The 15337-nt window shown below is 44.9% G+C and overlaps 1 protein-coding gene across 5 annotated transcripts in view; it reads right to left on the bottom strand.

Annotated features, from left to right (window-relative positions):
• LOC111862880 (calcium-transporting ATPase sarcoplasmic/endoplasmic reticulum type) overlaps positions 1 to 15337 on the bottom strand; it is a 98713-nt gene that overhangs the window by 30347 nt on the left and 53029 nt on the right. For all 5 annotated transcript variants that reach the window (XR_002842506.1, XM_023848659.1, XM_023848658.1 and 2 more), the window contains exon 4: positions 11360 to 11442. Coding sequence is in view for 4 of the 5 variants with exons in the window: in XM_023848659.1 (XP_023704427.1) it covers positions 11360 to 11442 (83 nt within the window). In the remaining variant the exon portion in view is untranslated. The remainder of the gene's footprint in view (positions 1 to 11359; positions 11443 to 15337) is intronic.

Genomic DNA, 15337 nt, shown 5'->3' on the forward strand with positions numbered 1-15337 from the left:
CTTCTGGCAGTCCTGATATCTAGAAAGTCCTTCCCTTTACGTCATGCTGAAGTGGCGGCGTTGCTAACGGAATGCAATATACTGAAGTTGGCTTCCGGTTAGGGAACCGGAGACTACGTGGTACATGTGGAAGCTATATTCCTGCATTTTCACTTCCCCGTTCTCTGCACAGATCGCTGTAGTTTCATCTGACTCCAGGTGAAGTCCATCTACTGCACATCATACCTTGTTGGGCAACCTTACGGAACAAAGTCCTGTGTTTGAATCACCCACCGAAGTAGGTAGCACCTTTCTAATGACGACGTAACGGTCCAGGCCACTAACCTCCGTTCCCGCAGCAGATGGCTACACCGTTACATGGTTCCGGGCAGTGGCTGAGAAAAGACAAAAGCTGAAACGCGATGCACTTTCAGTAACACTCTCATCACTGGATAGAGAGACTGTGTTCACTCGAATTCATTCCCTCGACTCTCTTCTATCGGGATCCGGTAAAAGATCACGACTGTGTTCGAGCCATTACCAGCGAATATGGCAAATTTAAGGCAGCGACATTACGGCAAAACTTGACATAGGACTGAAAACATTATGATGCTTGCGGCGTTATTGATTAACTTTATTTTCCATTTTAATACACAATTCATGGGCCAGTCTGGCTTCCAGTCTCGTAAACTTCTGAATCCAGGAAGATCATTCTGAATGAATCACGAAATTTCGCATGAATAGCTGCTTCAAATTATATTGTTTCGGCCGTGGGGAGGATCGGTGGGGGAATATGAAATAGGTGGCCATAAACACAGAACTCTGCACAGTTTTGCACCGTCAGCCCCGACCTGAGTGCATATGCAGGCGGCAGGCCAGTCTGGATCCGTTCAAATCTTTCCAGACACTTCATTCGCAGTTTCTGACTCCCGTTTTTTTCCCTACCCAGAACCACTCTCGGATTGAAACACGCGGCGGTTTTTGTAACTGTGAGCTCGTTCGTTTTTCTTCTAAAAGGGGCATCTTTTATATTTTTTCCTTTTCACATGACCAACCCTTACCCAACTGGAACAATGTTGGGATCTATTCATTGATGGATTATAATTATTAACGTGCACAGTGGCACAACAATCAGCGAATACGCAACATCCCTGCTGGCAAGAATTGTGGGTCCACCCCCACCCAATTCAAGGCGGAGAGACTCTGGCCCAGACAAGTCCACTGACTTCTTGAATGTTTTCACCCACTCTGACAGGGGTTTCCTTAAAATTTTAAACCATTAACTTATTACTCGTATTGTTCCCATGGAGTAGAGTGTAAATTTGCAAGAAAAAAATTAATATAAAAAAACAGGGTTTAAACCTTGGTATATTAAATTCACGGTCTTTCACTTCCGGATCCTTGTCAAATGTTAGTAGCCGTGGGTTGGCTGTTCCGATCCGTCGCAGATATTAGCTATAGAATTCTCCGCAATGGTTCAAAGACAAACTCTATGTCCCGTTAATGAAACGCAGTTTTTTTTTTGTCTTACAAGAAACATTAAAATTAACGTACAAGCCACGAACTCATGAATTATGTAATAACGCTTATGAAACTGCTCGTTAAGATGGAGATGAAACTTCTAGTCTGTTCCATTTTACCGCCAACTTGAGAATAAAATTAGGTCCGCCATTTCCTCACAGCTGACGTCAAAACACAACTTAGAGCAGCGTTGAGCGATAAGCGTGGAATGAAGTAGACTTGTATGCATGCGTCTGTCTTATGTAATGACAAGTCACTTTTATGACAGCTGCAGAAGTGGAGTGGGGTCTGCCTCCCTTCTTACTACTCTACTTGGAACCAGCGTGTTTCCGACGTTTCGAAGGTTATTCAAAGGCGGAGGTTACACAGCGTCGAACGAAATCCGAAGGTGAATGGTGGTTAACTGACGGAGAGGATCGGCTGATCGTACGGAAATGAGGACGCTCTGCGTCTGACGATGAAAGAGGTGCAAGTGAGGCACAACTGCTCTAAGCCAAGGATCGCCAAACGTACACCCTTTTACAATACAATGATCGAAAATTCTTCATCTTCTTCAAGAGTGGGGCTGATCTGTTGCGACTCCAGTCTGATCTATCCAACTCTTTCCACGCATTTCTACACTTATCCTTCACGTCTATACTCTAACATATCCTTGGTGTCCTGTGCTTCTGCGTTCGCCACGCGTGTTCTAACCGTTTGGCGTGTATTCATTCACATTCTCATTAATGGTGCATACACCGAAGTTGTGTCAATTACATTTCATTTCTCTTCTAGTGTATCCGTGAACTCGTATATCGATCTCAGGAATCTCATTCTGTTGCCTGTATGTGGCTCTTATCTTCCTGTCCCCTGTCCATACTTCGCTACCCAGTGAAGTTGTTGGCTGTCTCACACAAGCCTCTGAATGTTCCCATTTATTAATTAATATCTAGTCCTTGTCCCCCAAAATAAGACATGTAGCTTCCCAGACGCTCGAATGTGTGGGCTGTTTTAACAATTTCGTTTTCTATAACCACTTTTGATTTCATGGAAGTCTCCCTTCATTTCTTAACTGCTCGGTGACGATCGCAAAGCACCTGGTGATTTCCCTTCTACGGATCGAAACTCTGTCGAGGTCTATAGATTCAGCTTGTGTTCATGTGTTACATGCAAACAATGGTGACAATGTCTTGATGTGAAAACAAGATACAGTAAACAAGCTAATTCACTCCCCGGACAAAGTTCTTCTTCAGAAGGTAGTAGTGGCTCAGCTACTCAAGAAATTCACACGAATTTTATACGGCCCAAAGTTTCACAAAATCCACAACTGGTCACTATCCTGAGCCAACTGAATCCAATCCATACCCTCTCATCATATCCCTCGTAACCACAGCAAGGCGCAACCTCAGGTTGCGAATGGAGAAAACAGCTGACAGATATAGCGCAGCAGTGCATATACTGAACAAGAAGTTTGAGACAGCCGATAAGGGGCGGGCTTTCAGTCTAGCGGTTGGATAGCGGGGGCCAGGGGAGGGGGCTAATAACTTCTTGCCGTAGAAGAACAGCATGGTACGAAATATCACACAGGGCCTCTGGCTTGGACGGATGTTTTGGAACACAGGACAAAAGCTATCCGAAATGTGGTAAAATGTTTCAATTCGTATCTTCCTTTGAACGATTCATACGGTGTCTGTTATTAAATGACACGCTTCTTCTAGGTGACCGTCACTTATCCCCGCTATGTTTATGCAGCGCTGAAAGAAATGTAAGAATGCAAGGGATTTGCAAGGGACGACCGACTATTTAAAGGTGTCATCTCGCCTAAGCGTTATCACCCCCTTCTCCACACAAAAGAACCCGGCCGTCTCTTATGCAGAAATTGCTTTACCCGAGTCAATTTTACTCGATTTCTGAAATAGCTGTACCAATACATGAGCCGAGTCTACGGTGAAAGTCTGCAGTGGTCTCACATTTAAGCACGATTTAATACTCACACTGACAAGAGATATTCTATTAACACAAAACCGACAGAATGCTAAGCTGCCAGCCTTCGTCCTCTGAATACGCCAGACTAACATGGAAACCCAATCCAAAACAAGAGGCAGAAATGCCAGTTCAACGCTAGACTGCAGATGGGTCTACTTAGAACTCACACCCACTTATAAGAAATGTTTTAATTACACGCGCAGGCTTTGTGGGGAATTTTCCCTCTGAGGGTGTCTAAATAATGGCTTCTTCCTCTACGTCAGCCATGTCAAACATGCGGCCCCTCAACTTTTAGAGCTAACTGATATTAAAATCAATACTAAAATTTTAGTAGAAATATTTTTTGTAAAGACAATTTCCCAACAGACAAGAAGACAAGAAGTCTTTCGCAGACATAAATTAGCAGGCTGCAGGAACAGTGATTCTGAGAATTGCAGAAGGGTTTGTCCAACTAACGGTTTGTAAACTTCGTGAAGGACAAACTATTTTATTTCAGAAGGTTAATGCACTAAAATCCGCACAGCCTCACCACCCCAAGTATTTCCAAGAATCCCTTTTGGAGGTGTAGTAAGAATGCAAGGAGGGTGGCAACTGACAGACAAGTGCAAGGGACTTCTACCTTCAAAACTAGCTTGCAACCCCAGTCATTTTCTAATGGGATGCTAGCAGACTTTCACGTTTATGACCATTGAGACAAGATACACCTTCCTACTAGTCCGGTAGTCTCTTGTACATTGTCATTCAGTTCATTTTCACACAGCGACAGGTGCTGATGTAACACTGTGATGAACGTATACAGGTTATAATTAAACATTAAATTATCAACTACGAGTTTTCTTGCATATGTACAGTAACTTTTAAAGGGCAACATCGCTTTTAAAAAATTCAAGTAGCAAAAAAAGAACTACTGAAAGTGAGCGCCGTGTTTTTCAAGAAAAATGGAAAATCGCTTATTTCTGTCGTGAAATAGAAGGTAAAATTACATGTTTGATTTGTGAACAAGATATAAGTATTCCACTTTAGGTAATTATATTGAAATTATTCCTAAATAATAAATAGAATTAAATTTCCTTGTATCAAAATCTAATGTACGTGTATATTTCTCTTTTGAAGTGCGGCCCTCGACTATTATTTATAGGGCTGAGGTGGCCCTCTATACAAGCTGAGTTTGACATGCCTGTTCTACGTCAACACGTTGGCCTTAGCCTGAAAAAGACTACGGAAAATCACCGACTTCCTCAGTCAACACAATCATCCCGATAAGAATTCTAATCGGGTACCTTGCAACACGCCGTGATGGACGATTCTTTCTGAACTTCGCTCGTAGCTTCAAAATGGGAATCTGCAGCTATCGCTATCAAACTTTCCAGGACCCATCAAAAGAAGAGGCGAAGGGAAGTGTCGCCTGCGTAGTGCTTGTAGCATAGTGCCAAGAACTGTGCGCAAAACGAGCAAAGGGAGCGCGGATTAACTTAGTTAACCCCAACTTCCCCCTACACAACTACTGCCACCTTTGCTGATGACACAGCTATATTAGCCTCCGACCCTAATCCAGTCACTGCATCCCTCAAACTTCAAAACAATCTCAATTCCATAGAAAGCTGGCTCTCACTTTGGCGACTAAAAGCAAATGAAACTAAATCCTATCACGTCACATTTTCCAACCGCAAAGCTACGTGCCCTCCTGTCTACCTCTGCAATGAGCCTCTCCCCCAAACAACTGAAGTCAAGTACCTTGGATTCCATCTTGACCGCCGCCTCACGTGGAAAAAACATATCTTCAACAAACGAAAACATCTGGGCATCCTACTCACCAAACTACACTGGCTACTTGGACGAAGATCTAAACTAACTCTAAACAACAAGCTCCTCATTTACAAAATCATCATCAAACCTGTGTGGACATATGGCATTCAACTATGGGGCTCTGCTTCGAACACCAACATTGCCATCTTTGAGCGATTTCAGTCTAAAGCTCTGCGTCTGCTAACGGACGCCCCTTGGTATGTCCCCAATGCCATCATCAGACACGATCTACAAATACCTACAGTTCAAGAAGAAATCAGTCGACTAAGTTCGAAATACAGATCACGGCTCAACATGCACATTAACCAAGAAGTGTCTCAACTCTCTGCACCCCCGCCTCTCCGCAGACTGAGAAGACATCTTCCACATGATCTCCCAAACAGATTTCTTGTATAATGTAGTATTATTATTTAGATCTTAAGTCCCTAGTTTGTAAGTATTCTCCCACAAATCATACCAGACTTTATCTACTGCACAAGGAGCACCGCTAATGAGCGGTATTCTACACGTTCTTTTTCTTTCCTTTTCACATCATTATGCTAAATGTATTAACTCAGACTGCATAATAAATATGGGAGTCTCTAAAAAAAAATAAAAAGACTTAGTTAAGAGTTGTATCTGGTCGAAAAGGGCCCCTAACCGAGATCGGAACTATGTGTCTGCCTTGTACTCACGTAATTAGGAGCTTTCAACTTCCGAGTGCAGTATCCACGTTTGACATAACTGAACTTCTGCAAGCATGAGGTCTTTATTATGAATCTCGATCCATTTCGCCCCAAACTAACGAGCTGACCACAAGTAGAAAGACAAAAGAAAGGGAAAACAATTACTTAGGAATGCATGTTACTATCAAAATGGTGCCTACCTATGTGTACCCTCGAACCTTGCGATACGAGTGTACACCACCGGTCTCTCCCTTCGGCTGTTTACATTTAGCCGTCGTTAGCTGCGTGGAAGGGTCGGAGCACTACAGGACCCGAGAACGGGGGGCGATAACGAGGAATGTTATGATTAGTATAAAAACACCCACGCCGACAGCGGTCACTAGCGCCAGACTGACGTAGATTCTTCAGTCGCGTGATAAGTAATGACGTAAGTGAACGCACCACAGAACCACGGCACACAAATAGAATTTTCCAGATCGGAACAGGATGCAAACAAGAGCAGAATTAACGTCAAATATGGAGAGAACACATGACGGACTGAATAGTTATTCTGTGATCGTTTGCAAGCATTCTTTCAAATTTGGATGAATCTCAACTATTCTAGTCCCCTGATGAAATTCTTATTCAATCGCAGACACTGGCATAACCAGTCTGAATAGAACGAATACTGTAGGAACATATGTAGCCACTCTCAATCCCAGTTCGAATTCCTAACGACTTCAATCCGCTAACATCTGGTCGGAACGCTCTCTGTCGCCGATATTCGGTAAGTTTCCAGAAAAGAAAGGTTACGGAGTCATAATTCGATTACATGTGAAAGAGGAAGGCGAAAGATAAGACTGAAGCCCTAGGAACAATAAATATTATCTTAGCAGAATTCGAACCAGATCTCAATTACATCACAGAGAAGGCGCTGGCAAAACCATATTAAAGCAGCTGGCCGTAGCCTATAAGAGTTATCTGGCTGGTTGATGAGTAGGGGCTGTGAAATGTTATGCACTGGTTTCGAGACTAATAAACTTAGCTATATAACACCAGGGAATCCTGCTCAAGTTTGCAAACGGCGATTCTCCTAAAATTTGTCAACTTCCCTCTTCTACCTTCAGTCCAAGTTCGAACTGCTGGCACGAACACGTGTGGCCCTGTTGTGTCTGATACAGCGCCACAGAAACGGAGAATAACAATCTCAAGCGACGTGTCAAGCTGCGGGACGGCGCTACCGACACGTACGAAAAGATTCGCAAAGCGTTTCGTAACGTGCTCAAATATTTCGGTGGCACAGGGACTTTGTAAACGGCGATGTGGACACCCAGTCTCCATGAGAACAGGCACAAACCTCGGCCTCTGAGGGCTACCATTCGTCAAGATGGACGTTTGACAATTGGAATGATTAAGGACTGCAGGGCCCAGCAAGCGGTTGCACTAGAGCTGAACACGAGAACAGCGTGTGCAAAGACGGTTCCAAGAAACCGGAATGAGGATCAGAAAGTTCGTTGAAACGAAGTGTCAGTAGAAATGCTGGAACGGCTCGAAACTGAACCAGGGAACCAAGAGGCAGAGTGAGGAGCGGCACACGCCAGTCTCCAAAACATGAGCAAATACAAAATCAAGGCAATGTCATCATTTTGTTTCGAATCTCGCTGTGTAGTTCGTAAAGAATTTGTATCTCTTGGTGTCACAGTGAATGAGCCCTGGAGGGCGATGCGAATGGAATGGAAATTGCAGACGAGTGGATCCGTCAGCTTCTTCACCAGGCCAACGCGCCCGCACACACTGCACTGTCAGTTCCTGAATTTCTGGAGAAAGAGTGCATGCCCGTGCTTCCAGTTTGTCACCTTGTGATTTCTACTTGTTCTCTCGAAACGTTACCCATATGCCTTGAGTTCTTCGATTTAATTAAACAGCAGGGATTGTCATGCCGTGTCATCTCATGCCTTGAGAACCGTTTGACTCATTTCAATGAAATGTTATATTCGAGATGCTCGCTCGTTCTCCCCGCCTGTTTTTACGCTCTCTCAGAGAGAGGATGAAAGGTTGGCCTTCACAAATACAGAATCTATCGGCCGCCAGGCCTGATCCGCTACGCATCACCTTCTAATTTACAATCGTCGTCGTCATGAGCAGTCCTCCTGCAAGACTATCTTCAGAGAAGCGCATCTGGTGCAAACTGACTACGCCACAGGTGCGCTGTCGGAGCCAAACGGTATTTCAGTAAGTAAGTTCTAAAAGTTTGTGACGACGGTATATTATGTTTCTGGAGATTATCCATCGTCCTCTCTTTTACCTGAAAACGGAGACAGAATCAAATCTCCGAAATGCAGTGTTTTGAAAAATAAACACAGGACGATGGGTATTCCGTCTTTTGTCGCCTGGTCCCAACGATAACGGTGGTGGGACAGTATAACTGTGCTGCTGCTATTGCCACCACCAGTACTACTACTACTACTACTACTACTAGTACTACTTAAGTAGTAGTAGTAGTAGTAGAGGAGCAGCTGATGTCAACAGTAACACGAACTACAAATCAAATTATCGCCATACTAGAGTGTAACGCGTGAAGCTGTGCTCCTATGAACAGGGTCGCTCCGCAACCTTGTGAATCAGTAACCCCGAACTGATATGTTCTGGAGGCCGTCACACTGCAGAAACGCGAACTGGGGAAGTGATGACAAGGGATATGATATGTGGAATCGCGCCCAACCAGCATGAGGTGGGTAGTCAGGCTGCCTGTTATTCTCCTGCATCCCTCCAGATCATTCCTTCCACGCTTCTAACGACTCACCGAGCACTCATAATCACACCGCCCCTAGTTCCGGGCCACAAACCCTCCCTTCCACATGCAAATACATGACGTAAGACGATCGACTGGAAGGATTTCAAACAATATATGTTTACATACGCCGAACCCGGATGCAAACATCGTCGTCGTCAGCATCATCATCATCGTCGGCGTTTTCCTTGACTCTAAACTGTACTTCCTTCAGTACGATTATTTTCTCGTGGCACAAAGTTCTTCAGCCTAATAGGGACGATTACGTTTCCCTTTTCTTCATTAGGTAGTGCTTCAGCTGCTCAGTGTCCACATAAAGACAAGGAATTCAACTGAACTACATTATCACTGCTCTTTCCAAGAAAAGCGCCTACGGCGGCGGTCATGAAGGCCACGAAAACAGCTGCATACAGCCGGCATCCAGCCCCATAATCGAATCAGGTTAACTCACGAAGGAGAGGTCAGTTCTAGCCTGAGGATGGATATATAGAGCACGGTATGTTCTGCAAGGGGCCAATTTTAAGTTACCGCCACATAATTTTACTGGCAGAGCCAAAGAAAACCACGAGAAACCTCATGATTTCGTGGCCAGGTTCCACTGTTGATCCAACATGAATGCACCGAACAGATCAATGTTGTCAAATACTGAGTTTCATTTCGTAGTTGGTTTTCTAAATGCAGAGTTCGTAATATTTACGAAAGTCTGGAAAAGTGTTACAGCTAAAATTAGACGTGCAAGTATTTATTTGTTCGCAGGCTATATAGCGCCGCTCTGTTTGCTGCGGTGGCGGAACGCGACTTTAACAAAACTGTCAGCCGAACCATGAGGCACAGGAAGGTCGTGAAAAGTGAATACGCCTCGTACATCTTCGGGCAACTATACAAATCTCAACCAAAAATGCTTAAGTTAGAGAATAAAGGGGAAGGAAAAGTGAACTGACAAAAATGGTTAGCGACGTCTGAGCGTTCCTTTCTATTACACCTTGCACGTTAGTTCCACGTGACGACTTTCTTTTCAGTGGAAATATCTGGCAAAGATGCACAAGTTCGGACGGTTTTCTGTGTCTTGAAGAACTTTTCTTCTCAACTGCCATTAATGGTAAGTTAGCGAATCCCTCCTGAGCCTGCGTGCTGCGAGGCGAGTGTGGCCCTCTTCAAAGCATAGGATGATCGATCGACAGACAGACACGCCGATTGTTGAAACGGTTAATAACACAGCAGATAGTTTTGCGACTCCTGGTAAAGCTGAAGCGATAACATATCTGAGTAGGTCTGACATACTGCACTGCATAACGGGAAGTTCTGTGTGGGGAAGAGAATACAAATTCCGTCCGTACGATTTTAATTACGTCTCACGCAGTAACTGGGAAACTTCTAAGAACGGCGTTTAAAGTTTCAACTGTATAGAAGTAAAACGAGCTTCAGTTTGGGGTAAAAAAAGGTAAAGCGACCCCTGTAACAGGCCGCGAAGGCCCATAGGGTGGTGAGAGGTCGACGCTCCCATATTTTCTAGATAAACGGCTCACAGATGTCTGTGAGGTTCTCGGCCTTATGCGCCGGCCGCCCTTTACACCCCAGCAAGATTCCTGGTACTCATTTCTGTTCGACGCTTAGTCGACCTCAGGGCTATAGCGCGGCTGGAAGGATTATGCCAATTGAAAAATCCAATGACCTCATCGGGACTCAACCCCGCGACCTTCCGGCTCGTAGCATAGTGCCTCAACCAAGTACGCTACCTCGTGTCCCCTCTAGTTTGAGAATTTCAGCAAATCGACTCGTCAGCCGTCCTCTCACAGTGCTGTAATCGTACATCCTTCGCTTGAAATTGTTCAATTTTGCCTATGATGAGCCAACTTAATGACAGACCTACCTGAGGCTTGGATCCTTTCTGCGACCATAACAGTGCCATTAGCATCTGTAATTTACGTTCTGTGCTATCCTCCGTTATGCTTTTTTTTTACACATAATATCATGGCCGAACACTCAAGTTTCCGAACCAGACTTGTGTTGTTATGCTGACATCATTTGTCAAGCGGGGCTTATCAAAATGTTCATCTCAAGCACACGAATCAGCCGTGGCTTATTTTAAAATAACATCCCCAGATGTTTTAGGAGTGAGAGGAAACCTCGAGCGCCCAACTGACTGAGTGCTCTTCTGACATTTACGTCCCAAATACAAAAATACGTGTAGCAAAACACCTCCAAAAAGCCAACAAGACTCATCTCCTTCGGCCTTCATAGATTAGGCCCTCCGGGCTACTCCCGGTTCCGAATTTTGGCAGGGTTATTGGCCTGCTGTTAAGACGTGTATTTACACAAGAAGAAACGCGGATATACATGTAACGAGGTGTAACCAAGATCGTATGCATCTTAGTCTGTGTGGCCGCTTGAATACCGGGGCTGTATTCTACTTCTTCATGTCTTCAATGCTACATACCCAATTCACAAAATCGGCCTCGCCCATCCTTGTAGGAGGCGAGTTTACACTGATACACACCTGTCCCTGCTAAGAGTTGGCTGACACTGAAATCAGCATTAACTCACGGTTATAGAAACATGCCTAGCTGCACTGATGTAAGTACGTCAATACGCCCGTCTTCAGAGACTTCAGGCGTGCATTACAGAGGAAAATAATGCCTTACTGTATACTTACGAATGAGATGATAGCTGCTAACAATAAGATCTTCACTAACAGATCGTCGAATTGCTCCAAAACCAACTGCCATATTGACTTGCCTGTAACAAACGAAAATGTTACAATTACAATCTTTATAAGGGTTTCCTTTTTTTTTAAGTTTCTTGAGGTGAGGTGAGACTGAGTACACTTTGTACGTCGGCCATCAACTGGTCTATTGTACCAGCCCTGGACGATGAGTGTGGAGAAGTTGGTGGAATGAGAACTGGCAGGGGAAACCAAAGTACTCGGAGAAAACCTGCCCAGCGCCATTCTGTCCACCACAGATCCCATATGACCTGACATGGGTTCGAACCCGGGCCGCCAGCGACTAATCGTCTGAGCTATGGCACGGCCTTTATAACGCTTAGGTCAGTCCACGCCTAAATGCAACTTCAGGCTAGACTAATCGTGTAAGAAAACAGGAAGGTAACGGTACGGTTGTCCTGCTTCTTTATGTACCACACTATGCCGACGTATGGGGGAGTGGATGCACAACTCCGCGCAATCTTAACCTTGACATTACGTTATGTGTGTTCGGTCAGTTTCACATCCCGGCCGGTTTATCCTCGAGGTAAAAGCCCCCGGTACCCAATGGATGGGAAGTTGGGTGGGCTTGGGGCCCACGCAGGCGGTCTGGACGCTGTGGAGAGGAATACATCTTTCCACCGACTGGGCTATTGGAATTGGAAGGACACTCGCACTATCATACACAGATCTAGCACACACGCAGCAGATAATCCAGGCTGGAGGGCATCGGCGCATCCTCGTGCAGGAAAGTAGAAATAAATACATAGGCAATTCCAAGTGGCTCCATCATACACAATGGTTTAGCTACGAAAGATAAGATAGAAATTCTTCCGAAGTTTTATTTAAGATAAGCCTCAGCATCTACAAGCAGTTTCATTCACACATGGGTCTACTTCAATTCCAAGACCGCCAATAACTATTTAAAAGAGGTAGTACATAAAAAGAAAAAACGAAAAGAAACTCCGTGGCCTGTAGTTCGCAAGCGAACTATATCGACCGAGCAACCGCCGCTTGTCGGCGAAGTTAGTGCCAACTTTTCGGATAGCGGGCGTGACGTGGCCAGCGCAACGAATCCCCACGGCCGTTAATTTCGGTTTTCTAGACCGGAACCGCTATTTACTTGAACTTGCTCCTCAATTATCCTCACGAGGCTGAGTGGACCCCGTTCCAGACCCACTACTTCTCAGAAAATCGGGTAGAGCCGGGAATCGAATCCGGACCTCTGGATCTGTAGGATCAGCCCCTCAAAAGCAAGCACAGATGTCAGAGTAAGCTGACTTGTTCCTCTGGCTGCAAAAGGCCAGCACGCCGTGAGTCAGACTATCAACGGGAGGTTTCTTCTCTGAGTTTTGAAACAGTACAGAGTGAGGACTTTCCGGCCGCCGGCCACAATTGTTGCCAGATAAGGGGTGCATCCTGCTCCATGAAAACGGACCCTGTCACGGGGCTTCCCCTTTCCAAGAATGGTGGACCGGGAACACCTCGCTTACTAGCCCGATATCCTCCCCTATCACTTCTTTTTTCTCCTCCTTACATTAAATAATCACCTCACGGGATCACTTCTGCCAGCTTCGAAATTTGGAAACAATGCCGGAATTCACGTACAGGGAGGGAAACGGATGGAAACAGATCACTGCAGTTCAGAACAAGATTTAATACAGCACCATAACTACAATCTCGTTATCTGCGAGATTTCGCATGTCCCAACCTACGCGACTCCCACGACACAATGTTAAGGAAGAAAAGACAGAATACTTAAGATTGGTGAATCGACGTAAATGTAAGAGGTCGTAAGATCGTTAAGTTTATTTGTAGGATTTCTAAGAGACTGAGGCGTAGTCCTCAAAACTAGTCCAGGTTGAAAGAAACGGGCATGAATTATGGCACGATGCCCATTTCGCTGTTACTTAACAACAACCTTGCACTTTCAAACGCAGAACCAAACAATAAACCGCTCACGAAATGCGCACACTAAAAAAAGAACTGACATTTCCGCCTCAAACAGACAGGTAGGAAGTCAACCCTAAATTCTCATACTTTCCATGTACACTTCTAAAAAATTCCTTCCGTGTATATATTTTAAAGAAACCAATTAACAGAATTATGATCATGGTCTTCTGGGACGTAAGGCCGCTCAGTTTGATAGGTAGGCACCGACATTTCGGAGAAACCTACTGCGTCCATCAGTAGAAGCACGTAGTTTATTTAACGGCGTTGTCAGTATATAGCATCGAATGGTTCGATGGTCAATAATGAAGTTGAAAGGACGTGCAAGAAAGCTGTGTTAATCCAATTTAATGCACTATGACGGCATTTATATGAAGGGACTTAAGAAAACCACGAATAATCTCATACAGGATAGTCTGCATTTGGGCTGATTCCAACCTAGCACCTCCTGAATACAAGCTAGAAGAGCACCGCTGAGCCAACTGGCTCTGTAGGGCAAAGGAGTGAACCTTAAGCCTCTCAAAGCGGCCTCCGTAGTCTAGAGGTAACGTTCCCACCTCATGACTCGTAGTACGCGGGTTCAAATACCCGGCGGAGGTCGTCGAATTTTTAAGGGCGGAAAAATTCAGGGAACAAGTCCTCCGGGAGGGACTTTAAGCCGTGGGTCCCGTGTCGTAGCTTTACGGCACGTAAAAGAACCTCATACCTCCAAAGGAGGTCACTGAGCCAAAATTGCGGACGTTTCCCGCCCAACAGCAGTCACTAATACCTCCGGTAGATTGGGGAAGCATTATAGATACTTCTCAGCCAGTAGAGCCGGTCTCGCTGGCTGGGCGGGACTGATGGTAAGCACCAATACCGGTAGGATATAGAGGCTGGTAGAAATCATAGAGGGAAGCACAATGGACCACTACAGGTCTAAGTGAATGGGGAAACCCACCCTCTCTAATAACTAACTAACTAACTAAGCCTCTCAAGGGCCTTACAATAAACAGTCGCCTATGTCTGACATGACTCGGTGCTCTGAAAAGCATCAGGCCGCCGCCCTCGCTCGACCATAACGCTGCTCTCAGGAAATCAGGAAAAGTACAAATAACCCGACGGGGCAGCACGTCCCCGTTCGTGTGAGGGCCGGTTACCTCAAACATGCAGCTCAATGTACTGCGTGACGGTAAACACTCGGTTTCGGATTGGCAATTTCTTGCTACGTGCAACTAACTTGTCACCGCGAAGACAGATGTGGCCCACTGCTGGCCTCCTTTCGACGGTTAAAAACTGCGTCAACGTTTACCACTTCCAAAAAGGGAAATAAACCACAGTGTTAGTTCCCTTCACACTCAACCAGTTATACTAACCAAATGTAATTCAAATTTAGAATCGCCTTAAAGGTCGCTTACCTGTTTATGTCCATTTCTTTTAGCCGCTACCAATTCGTCACAGAACAAGAATAACTCAACCTAAAGGCCTGTCTAGGGCTGGACAAGGAATTTACTGCTCATAACTGTATACAAATTTCATACTGCACTGTATCTGTGCTAAAGCATGCATTAGCCCTTCGTGTTTGTTCCGCGTGTGCTGTGCGCTTATCACCTTCACTCGTAACGCTTTCAAAAGAAGTACAACAACAGGTCAGTTGAAGAGCGGTCTTCACTGAAACCGCAGTTCAGTGTTTAAGGTCTGTGCACTGCTACGTGCATGTGAATACTGCCACAATTCCCATCAGTTTCTTATCACAAATTTTAAAAGATATTCACTCCGAGCCAGTCACTCCTTCCCCGATGTTGATATGCGTGTAAAGCTTTACAAATACAACAGGACAGAATTCCTACTTTGAAAAATTGTAGGTATTTCATAAGTGATCTGTTAGTGACATTGCGAACCTCGTTAGTTTTGGCATAATTTCGAATGCTTATTACCAACAGATACGGCAAGATTCTCAACTTGTCACGAGATCATATTCATGTTATACGATTTATATAA

Source organism: Cryptotermes secundus, unplaced genomic scaffold (genome assembly GCF_002891405.2).
Source record: "Cryptotermes secundus unplaced genomic scaffold, Csec_1.0 scaffold528, whole genome shotgun sequence".
NCBI classification, from domain to species: domain Eukaryota; kingdom Metazoa; phylum Arthropoda; class Insecta; order Blattodea; family Kalotermitidae; genus Cryptotermes; species Cryptotermes secundus.